This window comes from Pseudophryne corroboree, chromosome 1 (assembly GCF_028390025.1).
Source record: "Pseudophryne corroboree isolate aPseCor3 chromosome 1, aPseCor3.hap2, whole genome shotgun sequence".
Lineage (NCBI taxonomy): Eukaryota > Metazoa > Chordata > Amphibia > Anura > Myobatrachidae > Pseudophryne > Pseudophryne corroboree.
This window is the reverse complement of record NC_086444.1, coordinates 1091079515-1091099544: the sequence shown is the minus strand read 5'-3', so window position 1 is coordinate 1091099544 and position 20030 is coordinate 1091079515. Positions and strand designations below refer to the sequence as shown.

The 20030-nt window shown below is 43.2% G+C and overlaps 1 protein-coding gene across 5 annotated transcripts in view; it reads right to left on the bottom strand.

The window, feature by feature from the left end:
- SLIT2 (slit guidance ligand 2) overlaps window positions 1-20030 on the bottom strand; it is a 384860-nt gene that overhangs the window by 355465 nt on the left and 9365 nt on the right. For all 5 annotated transcript variants that reach the window (XM_063921507.1, XM_063921540.1, XM_063921524.1 and 2 more), the window contains exon 4: window positions 4180-4251. In XM_063921507.1, coding sequence (XP_063777577.1) covers window positions 4180-4251 — 72 coding nt within the window. The remainder of the gene's footprint in view (window positions 1-4179; window positions 4252-20030) is intronic.

Sequence of the window (20030 nt, the reverse complement as noted above, 5' to 3'; positions counted from 1 at the left end):
TGATATCATGTAAGTCAGATTATCCACACATGCTACTGCATTGTGTTATAAATTGATGTACTCATATAAAGAAAGTCAAAGCAGCAATTTCACCTTTTTCCCATTATGTAACGTAACACTTCCAACAAACTTTTCCTAAGAAATAAATACTAAAAAAAACAAAACCTAAAAAAGCACACAACACTATATGATACAAAGAGGTATATGCAATTCCGGGCGAATTGCGGCACTTTTTCGCCCGTTTTTAAATTCGACACAATTCGACCGTCGAATTCCGGCAGGTGGGTGCCACAATTCGACATATTCAATAAAAAACGGTATCGACAGTCCCGCTGTCGAAAAACTGGCCAATTGACGGATTTTGATTCGATTTTTAAAAATTAAAAAAAAAACTGTAAAAAACACGAAAAAAAATTGCGTGGGGTCCCCCCTCCTAAGCATAACCAGCCTCGGGCTCTTTGAGCCGGTCCTGGTTGCCAAAATACGGGGAAAAAAATGACAGGGGAACCCCCATATTTTAACAACCAGCACCGGGTTCTGCGCCTGGTCCTGGTGCAAAAAATACGGGGGACAAAAAGAGTAGGCGTTCCCCGTATTTTTTGTACCAGCACCGGGCTCCACTAGCTGGACAGATAATGCCACAGCTGGGGGACACTTTTATACCGCTCCTGCGACCGTGGCATTAAATACCCAACTAGTCACCCCTGGCCGGGGTACCCTGGAGGAGTGGGGACCCCTTCAATCAAGGGGTCCCCCCCCAGCCACCCAAGGGCCAGGGGTGAAGCCCGAGGCTGTCCCCCCATCCAAGGGCTGCGGATGGGGGGCTGATAGCCATGTGTAAAAATGAAAGGATATTGTTTTTTTGCAGAAGAACTACAAGTCCCAGCAAGCCTCCCCCGCAAGCTGGTACTTGAAGAACCACAAGTACCAGCATGCGGGGGGGGAAACGGGCCCGCTGGTACCTGTAGTTCTTCTGCAAAAAAAATACCCATAAAAACAGGACACGCACACCGTGAAAATACAACTTTATTTCACACATGCTGACACATACATACTTACCTATGTTGACACGCCGACTGCCACGTCTCCAATGTCGACGAATCCGGGGTACCTAAAAATAAACTTAATACTCACCTAAATCCAGTGTCCTGTGATATTTGTAATCCACGTACTTGGCAAAACAAAAAAACGCATTTACCCGATCCACACGGACTGAAAGGGGTCCCATGTTTACACATGAGACCCCTTTCCCCGAATGCAGAGACCCCCCGTGACTCCTGTCACAGAAGGTCCCTTCAGCCAATCAGGGAGCGCCACGTCGTGGCACTCTCCTGATTGGCTGTATGCGCGTCGGAGCTGTCAGACGCGCATCGCACAGCCCCCTCCATTATCTTCAATGGTGGGAACTTTGCGGTCAGCGGTGGGGTTACCCGCGGTCAGCCGCTGACCGCGGGTAACCCCACCGCTGACCGCAAAGTTCCCACCATTGAAACTAATGGAGGTGCTGTGCGATGCGCTGTCTGCCAGCTCAGATGCGCATAGGGAATCAGGAGAGTGCCAGGACGTGGCGCTCCCTGATTGCCTGAAGGGACCCTCTGTGACAGGAGTCACAGGGGGTGGCAGCATTCGGGGAAAGGGGTCCCATGTGTAAACATGGGACCCCTTTCAGTCCGTGTGGATCGGGTAAATGCGTTTTTTTATTTTGCCAAGTACGTGGATTACAAATATCACTGGACACTGGATTTAGGCGAGTATAATTTTATTTTCAGGTACACCCTGTGGATTCTACTTGGACAAGTGGACCGAACGTTGTGTCAACATAGGTAAGTATGTGTGTGTGTCGACATGTATGTAATAAAGTTGTACTTTCAAGGTGTGCGTGTCCTATTTTTATTTGGGTATTTTTTTTGCAGTAGAACTACAGGTACCAGTGGGCCTGTTTTTCCCCTGCATGCTGGTACTTGTGGTTCTCCAAGTGCCAGCCTGCGGGGGAGGCTTGCTGGGACTTGTAGTTCTTCTGCAAAAAACAATATTCTTTAATTTTACTCAAGGCTATCAGCCCCCCATCCGCAGCCCTTGGTTGGGGGGGACAGCCTCGGGCTTCACCCCTGGCCCTTGGGTGGCTGGGGGAGGGACCCCTTGATTGAAGGGGTCCCCACTCCTCCAGGGTACCCCGGCCAGGGGTGACTAGTTGGGTATTTAATGCCACGGCCGCAGGGAGCGGTATAAAAGTGTCCCCCGGCTGTGGCATTCTCTGTCCAGCTAGTGGAGCCCGGTGCTGGTACAAAAAATACGGGGGACGCCTACTCTTTTTGTCCCCCGTATTTTTTGCACCAGGACCAGGCGCAGAGCCCGGTGCTGGTTGTTAAAATACGGGGGATCCCCTGTCATTGTTTTCCCCGTATTTTGGCAACCATGACCGGCTCAAAGTGCCCGAGGCTGGTTATGCTTAGGAGGGGGGACCCCACGCAATTTTTTTCCGGGTTTTTAACCCATTCCAAAAATATATAAATAATACTTGTGCCTCCTAAATAGACAAACCAAGTACCTAATCCCTTCTAATATAAATAGATATGCTATTAGCAATAAAAAAACACACAAAAAAACATGTTTTTAAAAATTTTTATTACATTCCACCAGCAAAGTGAGGCGGATTGAAAATGACGAATTTACTGTCAAAAAGCACTGTTGTCGAATTTACATTCTTCAATTGAATATACTTTTGTCGAAAAGCCGCATTTGTACCATTGCAGAAATGTCGAATTTGTAAAATGTCGAATTTCAAAAAGTCGAATTTGAAAAGTCCGTTTTTTTTACGAAAAGTATTGTATTGCATTGTCAAATTTTTTTTGGGGGCGAAAAAGTCCAGTTTTTCGACGTTTTCGGGAATTCAACCGCAATTGCATATACCCCATACTGTATATGCCCAATGCAGGAGACATTCACACCTCAAAGACTACTCCAGTATTGTTTAAAACATGATACTGTAGAAAATTCAAAAGCATTCCTAAGGGGGACATTTACTAAGCAGTGCTAAAAGTGGAGAAGTGAGCCAGTGGAGAAGTTGCCCATGGCAACCAATCAGCACTGGAGTAACATCTATAATTTGCATACTATAAAATTATACAGAGCTGCTGATTGGTTGATGGGGCAACGTCTCCACTGGCTCACTTCTCTGCTCTTATCACTGCTTAAATGTCCCCCTAATTATGCCACTCAGGGGAGTCACTACAGATCATTTATGTGAAAGTCAGGTAAAATGATTCTATTTAATGATTCAGAGGCCGATTCAATTAGCCGTGGGTTCTGGCGGCTTCACGCATTATGTCTAAGAAGATGATTCTGCCCATAGCCTGCCATAACTAACTGAATAAATCACAACACGAACTGTCGACAAAATGGAATCCGGACATCATTATTTTATTGTGTTACAGATTAAAGTGATTATATAATTATCTCAATCATCTACAATTTTTTTATGTGATCATTTTTTAATATTGTGATTCACATACACATTTTGCCCTTTATTTTAACATAATTTTAGTTTTATACTTCACTATGTACAATTATAAGTAACATTCTTAAAGTGATCTATTTAGGTTAATAATAATAATAATAATTTTATTTATATAGCGCTCTTTCTCCAACAGGACTCAAGGCATTTAATAAAAGTTTTTATACTAAACTGTTTTGTTTGTTTTTTTACCTGTGAGCACCGTACTTAAGAACACTTGGCTGTCCTCTAGTTGGTTAATAATAATAATAATAATAATAATAATAATTTTATTTATATAGCGCTCTTTCTCCAATAGGACTCAAGGCGCTTATATTATATATAGAACCTCCTGGTTCTAAACATAAGAATTAAATTCCGAATATGTTCTGTGGTATCGTGGAATTGGGATTTGATCTCTGTGCGGCTACATTCTCTCTCTCTCTCTCTCTCTCTCTCTCTATTTATATATAAAATAAGTACTTTATATATAAAAATGCAGTTCATTAGTGCAAAAAAGGAAATTAACTTGTAATGAGAAAATTGCTTGAAAATAAAACAATACCAACATCATAACATTAACAAGAAGGTATAGTATCATGTAACATGTAATACAGAGGAGAACACAACCTAGTTTCATTATTACCCAGTACAAATATCAGTAGTAATGTAACTGGGGAACTTACAGTCTGTAGAGTTTGGGTGTTCCTAGGAAAAGCAATTCGGGAAAAACCTGAAGATTATTTCGATTCAGACGCCTAAAAGAAAACAAGATTTAAAAAAACATTAATAACAAACATATACTGTAAATTAATGTTTAGTAAAATAAGTATTTATTTTTTATATAATCAATACTTATTGGCACACATAATTAGATATAAGTAATAAAAACACTGCCCATGTAAGTATAACAGGAATGCAGTTTCAATGTATCAGATAACAGTACAAAAGAAACAAAAAAAGAAAAAGAAAGGAAGATGGAACTAGAGAAACCAACTGAAAGAGACCCAGAAGGAAGAGGGGAAAAAAGCAGAAAAATACACTGGAAAGAACAGAAGAAGAAAAGGAAAAATGGTTGGAGGTAAATAAATAAAGTCATCGCTGGTCTATGATCTGCTTCTGGGGTTTACTGGAAGGTGTAAAAATGGTGGATATGGACTGCCCTTGATTCCCTTATCTCATCAGCTGGAGTCGGTACTCAGCAGAGTCTTTATAACCACGTACACCAGGTAGAAACAAAGTCCTGGTATCTGTCTTGGCTCCAGAGGGCAAGGTCTTCCATGTCTACATCAAGCCTCTGACACTAAGCAGAAATAGGAGGCTGTGCAGGGCCTTCCAGAAATAAAAAGTATTTCTAATGCCTGTGAAACTATTTACTTATAGGACATATTTCCTAACACACTGTGCAGCCATTCTGTGGATGAGCAATACTGAGAAAGATGCAGACTATCAATTAGTGGTGATGTGCCATTCTGGAATCACACACCACATCCTTCTACATCGCCACTCTTTACTCACACTCCATAGGTGTAGAGGGTGCTGCATTTGGCATATGTGTGAGCAGCCATTCATCACAACAGTGTATGGCGGAACATCGCCCCTATTTCACTTGACTCCTATAAATGTATAAACAATCAGCAACATCAAGTGCAAGAAGGTAATAGAAACAATGCTAAAGGACGGCGAGGACCCTGACTGGTACAGTGGATTAGAAAAGGGATTGTATAAAAAAAGAAAAGGTAGTTACACAAACCGCGGACATTGCCAAGCTAATATATATATATATATATATATATATATACATACACACCGGTATATATATACACATAATACTAAAACTATCACCAGTGCATAGATTCTTAATAATAATAATAATAATAATAATAAACAATATTGTATGCATTGATTATAAAATTGTATCAATCGGAATCTCTTTATTCTTACTTAAGAGGTTTAATCATTACAATGAGAAGCAAAAGATGACAGTTACTAAAGATTGTCTATTCCAGCTACAGTACTCAATGATTGATGTCTGTTTTACAAGGAACATCATATTTTAACACCAGGGAATAACCCAATAGCAAATGTACTGTGTATATTAAAACTGACCAGACATATTAGTATCATTAGTGTCTGTTTCAGTGTAATCAACTAACTCACTTTCAATACAAACTCAGCCATATTTTTAATACACTTGAGAGATTTTCCTGGTTTACACCACATATATGAATTAACAGTCTACCCTGGCTTAGAACAATTCATGCTTTAAAAAATGTGAAGAATGTGTGGATGGAATTCTGCCTCCAGCTAAACAATGAGGCAAATTAAAGAACAGCGCAACAAGAGAAGCCAAAAGGTAAGAAGTAATATCACGTTGCCTACGCGGGACACTAGGATAAACTATTTCATCCCAATCCGTTGTGGACTATAAGGAGCATCCAGCGAATGCTGTCAAGGAAGGATACGTACAAAAATAGACATGGGAAAAATAAACAGCATTTCTGGCTGGGAATTTGTGAAAAGGTCTGGAAAGAGTTTCTCACCATCATTCCACATTAATGTCCACAGGAGTCGTCTTACTAGTCTCCATGGCATAGTGTGCTATATGCTGCAATTTCAAAAGACCATTCTGATGGATGCTAACATTTAGGGCCAGATGTACTAAGCTTTTAAAAGTTATAAATTGCACGGTGATAAAGTACCAACCAACCAGCTCCTAACTGTCATTTTTCAAACCCAGTCTGTAACGTGGCAGTTAGGAGTTGATTGGCTGGTACTTTATCAACGTGAAATTTATCACATTTCAAGGCTTAGAACATCTCCGCCTGTGACTTGGGGGCAGATGTATTAAGCCTGGAGAAGTGATAAAGCAGTGATAAGTGCAAGGTGATAACGCTTCAGCCAATCAACTCCTAACTGTCATTTTTCAAATCTGTAATGATTGGCTGGTGCGTTATCACCTTGCAGTTATCACTGCTTTATCACTTCTCCAGGCTTAATACATCTGCCCCACTGAGTGTGAGAAAAGCATGACACCAGTTTATTTTAATCTGTACATTAACAGGGCAGTGTAACCCGGGTGGTCTTCAGTTTGCCGGCTGTCGGGATCCCGGCGCACAGTATACCGAAGCCGGAATCCCGACACCTGGCATACCGACACCTTTTCTCTCTCTTGGGGGTCCATGACCCCCCTGGAGGGAGAATAGATAGCGTGGTAGCGTGCCACAATGCCCATAGCGTGGCGAGCGCAGCGTGCCCGCAAGGCGCTCATTTGCGATCGCCCAGCTGTAGGTATGCCGGCGGTCAGGATTCTGGCGCCGGTATGCTGGCCGCCGGGAGCCCGGTCACCGACATACCAGTGTAACCCTGTTAGGTGGCGGCTGGTTCATTGTTCCATTACTGATTCAGCAGCACTGACCAAAAAGAGGATTGTGAAGGAGGAATTATTTCCTTGGAGCATTTGTGACTAGATAGCAGACATATGGAATGTTGGTTTTCCAGATTCAGAAACATACTCTCTATAGATATATTACAAGTACTAGTATTGTTTTATTTTAAACATAAAACATATTCTGCAATGATTATACAGTAAGTCCACATGCATGTGTACACATGGCTAACATGATTTTCTTGTAAGGGCACTCAGGGGGTACACAGTACTTAAGTTGTAACTAATTAAAGAAACAGGAAGAAATCTGTGGAATCATTTCAGAAATGAATAAAATAAGCATCTGAACAATCATCCGGAGTATGGGAGCTGCTATAAGTCTCATATCAACTTGGAACTGTAGGTGGGATTTCAATTAAATGCAGTAATTTACAAGCCAATTAGAGCTGGAGGCAACCTGCAAACTGCAGATAGCAATGATTTATTTTCAAGCCTGAGTAGTAGAAAAGAAATCTGCATTAAATGGCCTGATCACGGGTGCCGCAAAGGTGTTAACGCATAGATCTGGAAACTTAGGGGGAGATGTACTAACTAAGCAGTGATAAAAGCAGAGAAAGGAGCCAATAGATTAGTTGCCCATGGCAACCAATTAGCATTAAAGTAAGTTTTATAATTTGTATACTGTAAAAGTAATTTATCAGGTGAGGTAAAGGGGCTCTAATTGAATAGCTTCGGGTGCTATAGCCCGAGGCTACCACCCTTTTCCCCCCGCTGTAAATTACCATATCTAATGGAATTCCCCTCTATGTGAATACCACCAATCAACAAGGCCTATACTGTATCAAGCAGGGCCGGTGCAAGGTTTCTAGACACCCTAGGCAAAGCTACACAATACCCTCCCCCCAGCCACTCAGATACACAGTTGATGTCTTTAAATATTATATTAATTTTTAGATTTATGAACAACATAAATATAAAAATAATAACACTATAAAAAGTAATAGCAATAACACTGTCTGCAGGACCACCATGTAATACTGAGAGCATTTTAATATTTGCCAGACAACACGGAGAGCATTTTAGTTACCACCAGAAAATATGGAGAGCATTTTAATGACCGCCAGATAATACTGAGAACATTTTAATGACCGCCAGACAATATGTAGAGCATTTTAGTTACCACCAGACAATACGGAGAGCATTTTAATGACTGCCAGACAATACTGAGAGCATTTTAGTGACCGTCAGACAATACAAAGAGCATTTTAGTGACAGCTAGGCAATATAAGGAGCATTTTAGTGACCACCAGACAAAACGGAGAGCATTTTAGTGACTGCCCCACAATACTGAATATGTGAAAATGGACATTCTTAGAGTGAGGTGCATTATATAAAACATCCCTGGATTGTGACAGGAGGGGTAATGCCCCCTATGCCACTAATGATCCTAAATATATAACATGGTGATGACATGGATTTGTTGGCCACTGGTTACTACTGCTTGGGCCTCATGAACACTTATCTCTCTTGCAATAATTTATCTCACAAAATATAGTGTGCAGACTCTTGGGTCTATTCATAAAGCAGTGAAAAGTGTGGCAAAGTGAGCCAGTGGAGACGTTGCCCATGGCAACCAATCAGCATTGAAGCAACATTTATTATTTGCATAATATACAGTTGTACGGAGTAGCTGATTGGTTGCCATGGGCAACATCTCCACTGGCTCACTTCTCCACTCTTGTCACAGCTTCATGAATAGACCCCTTAGTGGGAACTTCAGGACAGGGTGCTGTTGCAATACTGCAGGTGCTCTACCCAGGGTGCGCAAAGAACCGCTAGACCAAGTGCTGGATTAAACCTTTGTGGGGGCCTGGGGCTCTTAAAACAGATGGGTCCTCTCCCCTATGTCAGCACCACACCCCTGGCTGTGCCCACTCTGTCTCCAACCCTTGAAGTAGGCATATATATATATATATATATATATATATATATGTATATATATATATATATATATATATGTATATATATATATATATATATATATATACATACATATACACAGTACACACACACATATTTTATTTATATATAAACATAATAATCCAGAGCGTAAGATTAAAATTTATTGGTAACAGAATAAAATAAACATATACATAAGTACATCCTGTCTTACTTTTGTTTGCTGACAGCAAAGACAAGCTCTGATGACACGGGCACATAACAGGAGAGAGAACCTGCACATCCCGCCCTGACTGTCCTCCGAACACAAACTCATAAGGCTGATAGGGATCTCGCCTCCGCCTTCCCTGCAGCCTGCGCTCCCAGCCAGACTGTCACAACTGAGGGCTGGTGCTGACCAGGGGGAAGCCTCAGTTTTAGGGGCTGAGGTATATGTGTACCTGGGAGGCAGTACAGGGTTCTTGGACATGCAGGGAACCTTTAGAACAAATGCCCGAAGGCGTGACCAAGACAACGAAGGAAAGTTCAAAGGTTTTATTAAACACAGTTCAGAGGAATACTGATGACTTGGTACTGGTAATAGGAAACACAGTTCAGAGGAATACTGATGATAGAAAACCGATGGTGACTTGGGATCGATGGCGGAACACCGATGGTAACTTGGGATCGATGGCAGAACACCGATGATGACTTGGGATTGATGGCGGAACACCGATGGTGACTTGGGATCGATGGCGGAACACCAATGGTGACTTGGGATCGATGGCGGAACACCGATGGTGACTTGGGATCGATGGCGGAACACCGATGGTGACTTGGGATCGATGGCGGAACACCAATGGTTACTTGGGATCGATGGCGGAACACCGATGGTGACTGGAGATCGATGGTGGAACACCGATGGTTACTGGCAGGGCAGAGCACTGCTGGAAGCTGGTGTCGGTAACTGCCAGTCACAGGATGCAATGATGAGACACTGCAGAGTCAGGCTGTACTGCAGAGAAAGTCCATGGGAGGACTGCACACTGGAATCACTGAAGACAATTGAAGCACTGACAATCTTTCCAGCCCAGGAACAAGATATTTATACCAGCTGGGAAACAGGGATTGGCTGGCTGATTAAGCAGAGACCAGAGTGCAGCTGCTGGGTAATCAGACTGAGACCAGAGTGCAGCTGATAGGCTGAAAGGTAACATCTGACTAGGAAAACATGGCTGCGCCCATGTTAGCTTTTGGAGGGAAAGATTGTTTGTAACTTGCATGTGAAACTTAACCCTGATGCTGCCAGAATCACAGGAAAGAGATTAGAGACAGAGATGCAGCGTGCTGCACAGAGACAGTGCAGATGGAATCCAGGCTTGGAACACTGGGACAGTCTCAGGAGGCATTTGGAAGGTAAATACTGATAAGGAATTACCTAGATCGTGACAGCACCCCCTCCTTTAGGAGTGGCCCCAGGACACTTCTTATAAATTTTTTACCTGAACAAACGGAAGGATCTAGATTGAATCCTGATGAACTTGAACTGGCTGGAACCAGAGGAGGCTGTACCGGACTTATGGATGAGACCAGATTGAGTCCAGACAAACTTGAACCGGCTGAGACCGGCGGAGTCTTTAGACCGACGGATAGGGCAGGATTAGATCCGAAGGTACTGGAGTCGGCTGGAACCGAAGGAGGCTGATCCGGACAGACGGATGGGACCGGATTGGGTCCGGAAAAGCTTGAACCGGCTGGGACCGGAGGAGTCTTTGGATTGACATTCGAATCAGCTGGAACTGAAGGAGTCAGAATCCGGTTAGAACCGGAATGAGTTGTATCCGAGTGTTCAGTTAGACCATCCTGGACATGGTCCATGCTGGATGCCAACAGGGTGGTGCGCTCTGAAGACGGCAAACTGGAGTTCATAACTGCATCTGTAGCACAAAAATTTCCATCTGGGAACTTGGCTCTGGATACTTCCCTTGGGGCTGAAACTTTGGTGACCCCTCCTAGGGTTGACGAATCAGACACCTCTCTCAGGGTTGTTTTCTCCAGCACCCCTCCTGGGGTTGACAGATCAGAAACTCCTTTTTGAGAAGACTCATATGCCTCTACTAGAGCTTGAACATTGGATACCCCTCCTGGGGTTGCAGAAACGAACGCCCCTTCCTGGGCTGTAGACACAGACGCCCCTTCCTGGGCTGTAGACACAGACGCCCCTGAACCACGGAGGGTTACTTGTATTCCATCCAGCCGAGAGGAGAGGTCCTGGAGACAGCGAATCACATGGCCCCGTGTAGCCCCCTGACGTTCAAGGCAGGCTGCAAGTTCTTGCATCGGCCTGGTCGCTTGGACCTGGTCTCCGGCCGGATCCATTAGGTCAGTGCTTACTGGAATCGGCTGGAACCGAAGGAGACTTACTGGAATCGGCTGGAACCGAAGGAGACTTACTGGAATCAGCTGGAACCGAAGGAGGCTGATCCGGACCGACGGATGGGACCGGATTGGGTCCGGAAGAGCTTGAACCGGCTGGAACCGGTGTCAGGTAACTGCCAGTCACAAGGTGCAATGATGAGACACTGCAGAGTAAGGCTGTACTGCAGAGAAAGTCCATGGGAGGACTGCACACTGGAATCACTGAAGACAATTGAAGCACTGACAATCTTTCCAGCCCAGGAACAAGATATTTATACCAGCTGGGAAACAGGGATTGGCTGGCTGATTAAGCAGAGACCAGAGTGCAGCTGCTGGGTAATCAGGCTGAGACCAGAGTGCAGCTGATAGGCTGAAAGGTAACATGTGACTAGGAAAACATGGCTGCGCCCATGTTAGCTTTTGGAGGGAAAGATTGTTTGTAACTTGCATGTGAAACTTAACCCTGATGCTGCCAGAATCACAGTAAAGAGATTAGAGACAGAGATGCAGCGTGCTGCACACAGACAGTGCAGATGGAATCCAGGCTTGGAACACTGGGACAGTCTCAGGAGGCATTTGGAAGGTAAATACTGATAAGGAATTACCTAGATCGTGACACAGTCATGCAGCCGCAGGCTGCTTAACTCACTAACTAGTCCACTGCTCGGCAGCCGCAGCCCATCGCTGCTCTGCGCAGGCGGCAGCTGTCAGTTGCTCAGTGGGGAGCCGGGAGTTCTTTACCAGCGCAGATCAGAAATGGTGATCACGGAGCTGATCTGTTGCAGATGGCGCAGTCTGATGGAGGGGCGGGGAGCGATCATGAAGCATCGCTCGTGGGGGGGTTCGGGGGAATGCGATCGCAGTGAGGGGTGAAATAATAGGGGAAGGTGGGGGAGTCCGCAGGTGACATGCGATGTGGGGTAAGATCGTGGGGAGGCTGAATATACAATGGTGCTGTTGTGGTACGGGGCGGATATATAGCGGGTGCTATCACGGATAGTGGAGGGGGAGAACTCGGGGAGGATTGCAGAGGGAGTGACAGTGCTTCTATACATAACAACAGCTGGCTTATCACCAGCACGCATGCTTTTGTGCATAGAACTGATGGGCGTTCGCATACCTGCCCCCGCACAAATAAGGAAATAATACAGAAAGCATTCATTGGCAGCATGCAGCAAGCATTCATAGGCAGCTGCCTTAGGGCTAATACACACGCAGCGTTTTTGCCCGGATGGCAAAAAGCCGGACTAACTTTGTCCAGCTTTTTGTCATCGGGCAGAGTCTTTCACACACAACGGCTTTGAGCCGTCTGTAATGCTGTGCGCATGCGCAGCAGCAGATAGGGCTTGAAAAAAAACCCTTTGTGTGTGAAAGCTCCCCTTACCACACACGGTTCACTGCATACAAGGACGGCACGGCAGCCGGACTTTTCAGTGGATATTTCCGGGTGCAACTTGGCAGCCTTGCCGTGTGAAAGCACCCTACACTTTACATTATTAATTACAATACCGGCACAGGAAAAAGCCATCCGGCTTTTTCCTGGCCACCAAAAGCCGCCGCGTGTGTAATAATAGTGTAACTGCGTAATGGTGGCACCAGCCCTAGTATCACGTTACAAGCTTTCCTACTGAAGAGTAAAATACTGTATACCAGTGGTTCCCGAACTCTGTCCTCAAGGAGCACTAACGGTTCAGTTTTAAGTATATCCATGCTTGGTCACAAGTGACTTAATTAGTACCTCAGTCAATATGATTTAATTATCTGTGCTAAGCCATGGATATACAGGACTGTTAGTGTTCCTTGGGGACTAAGTTTGAGAACCACTGCTGCATACTTATAATGACAACAATGTAAGTATTGATCCCCATGTACTATATATAATACATTTTTACATAAATAATAATAGTAATAATAATAATAAAAAATAATAAGAACAAGAGGAAAAAGATGTCTACTCCTGTTACACTCTAATTTAATTTGTTATAATCAGTGAGTTTTGATGTGATCAGTTTAGTTTTCTATAGAAAAAATTGTGTATAAACTGACCTACAGCCTTGTGCAATAATATGCCGTGCATTTTCAGAGGGCACCTGATGAGAATTGACCACACCCACCCAAGTATTAGGGCCTGTCTGAGCCCTGATGACGGGTTCGGTATGAGATCCTGTCTGTCGGGATGCCGGCAATCACATGACGGACACCGGCATCCCAACACTGGACTGAATAATTATTTTATATCTCCCTTGTCCCCTACCCTAACCCGCCGGGGATGGCTATTAGGACTAAGACTCCAGGGGTGGTGGCTAGTGCTAAGACTTGGGGGGGGCTACTTCTAACACCACCCTCTTTTGCCTAACCGTAACCCCCCCAGGCCCTAACCGTAACAGTGACCCCGATACTTACCTTTGGTATGTCGGTGGTCGGTGTTCCATGCATCCCCTGATGACATGGTCACACAATCTACAGTAGACAGTGTATTATTCTATAAACAAGAGGTATCCTCCACAACTTAGTACTGGTTTTTTTTAACATTGTGCCTGTTTGTGCATTGTACGATATACGCAGAGTTGTGCCTGTTTGTGCCTGTTTGTGTATCATGCCTATTTGTGCATTGTAGAGTTGTGCCGGTTTGTGTATCATACCATACGTGCTGAGGCCTGCAGTTCCTTTTATAACATTCTCATACATGCGCAAATGTTTGATAGACCCCTCCCACAGATTTGGCTTATTAGATTTACACAATGGTTTGCACAGGAACGGGTTCTCTAATACTGGCCTTTGTTCACTACATTTAATCATAATTTGCCAATATAAAAAGTTAAGAGCGACTTGTCTTTCACTTGGGAATATCAGCCAGGTCCTTTCTCCGTGCCTCTTGTGTAGCCAGCGCGTGAAGGGAACTACATTTGTAATGTATCTGTAGGTTGCCTTAGAAATGGTTCTGAATTCCAGGGTCCCAAGGAGATGAATTGGTTGTCAGATAACAATGTACCTCCATCAGATGGAATTGGCAGTTGTAAACAAAAAGGATTCTTTGGACTTTTCCTCACAAATATGAAATATTTACTCTCGGCCAACAGCTGGGAACGGCTATAAAAGAACTGTTCATATAGAACTTGGTCTCCATTCAAGAAACCAAAAATCTTCTGTCCTCCTTTAAACGATTCTCACAGTGGCTTCTTAAAGAGATCTATGTGGACCTCTGCACAAAGAGATTGGTGACCCTGTACCTTACAAGCTGGTGGAAAGTACACTGTAATAATAATAACAACAATCTAACTTTAAAACACCTTGTAAAAATAAAAAAAAATACTTTTTATTTTCTCGCTCTGAGAAGCGGGGAAAAAAAAAAAAAAAAGGCCATTCGCTGAAGTAAAGTGATTGTACGGTATGTTCTAAAGCCATAAAATTATGGCCCCTCTGCTACCAGATAGTGCTGTGTGGTATGTAATACCCATTGTTTAAAGTATACCGATTCTTCTACACGATGGAAGAAAGCATTTTATGGACTGAAGTGATAGTTACAAGAATGCAACATAATTCACTGGGAGCTGCTGAGACCATCAAGGCACACATACTGAGGGCAGTCACTTAGTGGGTTGAACAAGTAATCAAACTTGGGCTATTAGTTAATCAGAAATGATTGGTACTGCTGAAGACACCAAATACCTCAATGATGTCACCAATTTCTAGGGAGCTGAAAAGGTTTTATTCTCATTGGTGCCTCAGTAAGGTCTGTAATTACTAGAGAGTTCATAAATTGGATTTTCATTGGTCCTTCAGTGAGGCTCCTAATTCACATAGTTGATAGGACAGTTTCTCATCAATTCCCCCAGTGAGACCCCCTAATTCCCACAGTTGATAGGACAGTTTCTCATCAATTCCCTCAATGAGGTCACTAATTCCCTGAGAGTTGATAGGACAGTTTCTCATAGGTCCCCCAGTGAGGTCACTAATTCCTAGAGAGTTGATAGGACAGTTTCTCATTGATTCCCCTAGTGAGGTCACTAATTTCCAGAGAGTTGATAGGACAGTTTCTCATTGGTCCCCCAGGGAGGTCACTAATTCCTAGAGAGTTGATAGGACAGTTTCTCATCAATTCCCCCAGTGAGACCCCTAATTCCCACAGTTGATGACAGTTTCTCATTGATTCCCCCAGTGATGTCACTAATTTTATAGAGTTGATAAGACAGTTACTCATCGATTCCCCCAGCAGTGTCACTAATTCCTAGAGAGTTGATAGGACAGTTTCTCATCAATTCCCCAGTGAGGTCTCTAATTCCTAGAGAGTTGATAGGACAGTTTCTCATTGATTCCCCCAGTGATGTCACTAATTCCTAGAGAGTTAATAGGACAGTCTCTCATCAAATCCCCCAGTGAGGTCACTTATTCCTAGAGAGTTGCTAGGACAGTTTCTCATCAATTCCCCCAGTGAGATCACTCACTAATTCCTAGAGAGTTGCTAGGACAGTTTCTCATTGATATCCCCAGTGAGGTCACTAATTTCTAGAGTTGATAGGATGGTTTCACATCAATCTATCTGTGAGGTCACTCATTTCTAGAGAATTGATAGGACAGTTTCTCATTGATTCCCTCAGTGAGGCCCCTTATTCCTAGAGAGTTGATAGGACAGTTTCTCATCGATTCCCCATTGAGGTCACTAATTCCTAGAGTTTATGGGATGCTTTTTCATCTATCCATCTGTGAGGTCACTAATTCCTAGAGAGTTAATAGGATGGTTTCTCATTGGTCCTCCCCAGTGAGCTCACTAGTTCCTAGCGAAGTCTCATGAGTACTGATCCAGCACTCAAAAAGTATCCACTTCCGGTGAAGGTAGATCTATTGTATGTTTTAACGTTAAAATGTTTTATAAAAGAAGTGTTAAAGATTACGTCAATGAAAACGGATTCAGAATGAAGAACTAATCATATCATCAGTGCAGAATACATAGAGCACTGAAACGGCTGGAAAGGTGCAGGTTTCTCTAGAAGAAAGACAGATGCCAGGGACACTGCGGTCAGTCTAGTAATAAAGACACTTGTAAGGAAAGCATGCGAGTGGGATTAGCTGGCAGACACTGTCCAGGCCACTTCATCTGACCGACCTGCCTGTGTCTGTGAAACAGATGAGAAAGCGCTGGAAGCTAAAATCTGTGCAGTACAATAAGAAACAGCAGGAGGTATGCAGCATATCAGCCAGGACAGTGCACTCTCAGAAATTCTCATTTCCTGACAACATGCCTGCATTATCAACTGTAAAATATGAAGAACTACCAGGGAACCGACAATAATGAGACATTATTTCATCCAAGGATCAATGGCATACAGTGAACGAAAGTCAAGTTATGAAATATACATAACTAGAGACTACTGCAGAAATAGTATAAGGACAGAACTTTTGCTGTTCTTCCATTTCTCATGCTCCCATCCCATTCATCATTACACTCACAGGGGTCAATCCAATTATCTCGCCCCCGCATGCGAGAGGGGGGCAATTTGCCCGCAAATGTTGTGTAACTGCCAGCAGCGGCATCAGAACTCTACCCTTGGTGGCTTGATTTTAGACGACATTCGTGGATTTTTGTATGCAGCCCTGTGGAGCTGTGAAAAAAAAGCTACAAGTCTGGTTGTACCGGAAGTGCGGCATGTAGCCGCACTTACTTACACCCGTGAGTAAATCACGGGAAATTGGACTGACCCCATAGCCAACAACCATGACATGCTCCATTTAAAAACAAGCTGAATCTTTGAACATTGTTCCATACAGAGCAGGGGCAGATTTAGGGGTGAAGGCGCCCCTAGGCACAACAGTAACGGCCACTCCCCCCCCCCAACAAATTTTATTATTATTTTAATTGATTAACTATAAGCTGTCATTTGATGATAGCCAATTTAATAGAAGCCATTATGACTTTTATTTTTAATTATTGTACGTATACATATTTACTAAGTAGGACAGCTTAAAGGGACGGTATGTGTATGTCCTACCCATTTCAATAAATTAAGATGGCATATAGTACAGTGGAAATATTTAGCAGTTAATGGTAATTTTCGGGCTGACATTATGAACACAAGCATCCAAGTGCCACCCCCAAACAAGTGTCGCACCTAGGCACGTGCCTCACATGCCTAATGGGAAATTCGCTACTGATACAGAGGTAGGTCTGACACAATCACTGTCCTGCACCAGTCTGAAAGGAATCTAACATCATTACTCTGTGCTACTGCGAACACTGCTCCTTCCACTATATAATTCTCAGTCTGTGGCTTCACACTTTATTCCTCGCATCTTAGCACGACCCAAGTCACTTCCTTCCTACATGATCAGCACACTCAACTCCCAACATACTCTGTGGATGGACTGAATGGCTACGTTATTCCATGTGCCCCCACTTCTACACAGTATATACATAAATGAAAACAAAGAATAAAAAGCTATCCTGAAAAAAAAACGTTAGAGCACTTATTTTAAAACTGCATATACAGTATGATGTATATAGGGGTCTATTTTGTTGCTGAAGAAAGGCGTTATTACTGTTTCCACTGTTTAACACACAGATTTTTGTGGCAGCCCCTCTAATTTTGTCTGCTACGGAGGCTGCGCAGTGGATTCATTTATAAAGCGGCAAAAGAGATTTTTGTGTGCTAGGTAATACCAGCTTGAGATGCATTATCCTATACCTGTCAACGGGGGACAGAGAGGCTTTGCAAGGTCCTTCATTGGTCAAAGCTCAACTAAATAGCCAACCGTGTTCCTTGTTCTTAGTTGTGGTAGCAATTGCTACAACTTGTAATACAGCTGTAATGCTGTAACATTTTCTTTTGTTTATTTATAAGCTGTAGTCACCAGGCATTGAACGTGACCTCTTGACTAAAGACTTTAAGGAAACTTAATGCTAGATAGGACTCTGAAAAATATGCGACAAAGAGGGAAGATTTGAAGTGTCAACCAGTAAAACACCTACGTATCTATCCAGACCTGGTCTTATCAACATTACATGTAACACACACGTTTACGTATGTAGAACACTAGTAGAATTAATAACAATAGCAGATATAAGTGATAGCTTTTAGTTTGGTTTCTAAGAGCCTCCTGCGCCACGGAAAAGAACAAATTGAAATGTACAATATGAGTAGTAGTAGTAAACTATTTGTCTATACGTCATATGTTAATATGGAAAAAATAAGAGAATATTAAATGAAGTTCTCCACCTTATTAACATAGATTTCCATCCAGTTTTGCTATCTTGAGGTATGTGGGATCACTAACAGGTTTACCCAAAGTTCTCCTTTAAAGAGGTTTTTTCGCTTTAATTTTTATTGCCTTCCATTGATTAAAGGACTTGTCACCCTCTCTGGTCACCTCTGATTAACAGTCCCAGCACTGCTGATATAATCCTGAGACTGTCAATCAGTATGCTGCCAGCAATATAAAGTTCCAGGTGAGAGAATTCTGTCTATCATTACCCAATGCAAAGCTGGAATGTCTCACGAGTGACGCTGATAGACAGCCCCAGATCTGTTATCTGTTACAATAGTTCTAGGACATTCAGTGCAATATCACAGTTCCCCCCACAACCGCCTGACTACAGCAAGAAAAATTTCCCTAAACAACTAGAGGAAACAAGTTCACTATGGGCAACATGTATCAAACTTTCATGAGGAAGTGGAGATGTTGCCCATAGCTTCTAGCTATTATTTATCAAGTACAATCTATAAAATGACAGTTATAAGTTGATATGTTGCCATGGGCAACTTCCTCACTTTATCCCCCCCCCCCCCATGATCCCCCTTAGTACAAAAAAGTGTACCCAACATTCTCATCCCTCTATCCTCTACCTCCATTTCCTGTGTTTTACTAAGAAAGCAGGTGTCTGGTAAAGACCAATTAGCAATGAAGGAAATAAAATGGATATAAAACCTTATTATGCTGCCCCTCTAACAGCGGTGCCCTATTCGTATGACTACATTGCCTAAATGGTGAACGCAACACCAAAGAGCACCATAACTGAACGGTGAACGCAGCACCAAAGAGCACCATAACTGAAATGCAACCCACAGTTACACCCTGACCCAGTCAGGTCACCTATACAAGAGAAAACAAATGTGTACTTATTTGCAAAAGCAAGAACCTTGCTGCAGAAAGACGCGTGCACCAGTGTAAGACCCATGACAATGGCTGTAACTCGATTCCACCATCGCACATTATAAGAGTCTTGTGACACAGGTGGGCAGGAAATGCTCATGAAGCTCAGTCAGAGAGGCAGATGGATCAGGCACGTGGACATTACTGACCCGTGAGCTCATACTATTTCCAGACATTCTAGGGACAGATTCGCAAAGCAATTGTGTTTATGTTCATCAACCTCCGAGAAAAACACAGAATACATCTAATTGATAAGACACCAGAGACACATCCATACCTACAGCAAAAGCGATAAACATATGGGTTCTCACTTGCTTTGGACAGATTGGGAAAGATGCGTACATTATACTGTTCAAGGCTGGCACGACAAACTTCGCCTGAAGCTTAAAAACACCCCTATGGAAGATGGTGTATTTGTAAAACAAAGGGCTTAAGGAATTTGGTCAGGGATAACACCTTACCACACAGAGCGCTGTGTGAGGGAACACAAAGTAAAAACAAGTACTTTTTCTGTGTGTCATCGCCGGTGTATATATAATATTTACAATACAAGAAAGTCATGGGCAGATTGGGGAATAGCTTCAGTTGGTGCCTAGCTGTACAACCCCTTGTCAGTAACGTATATGGACTGTATGAAGCACACACTTC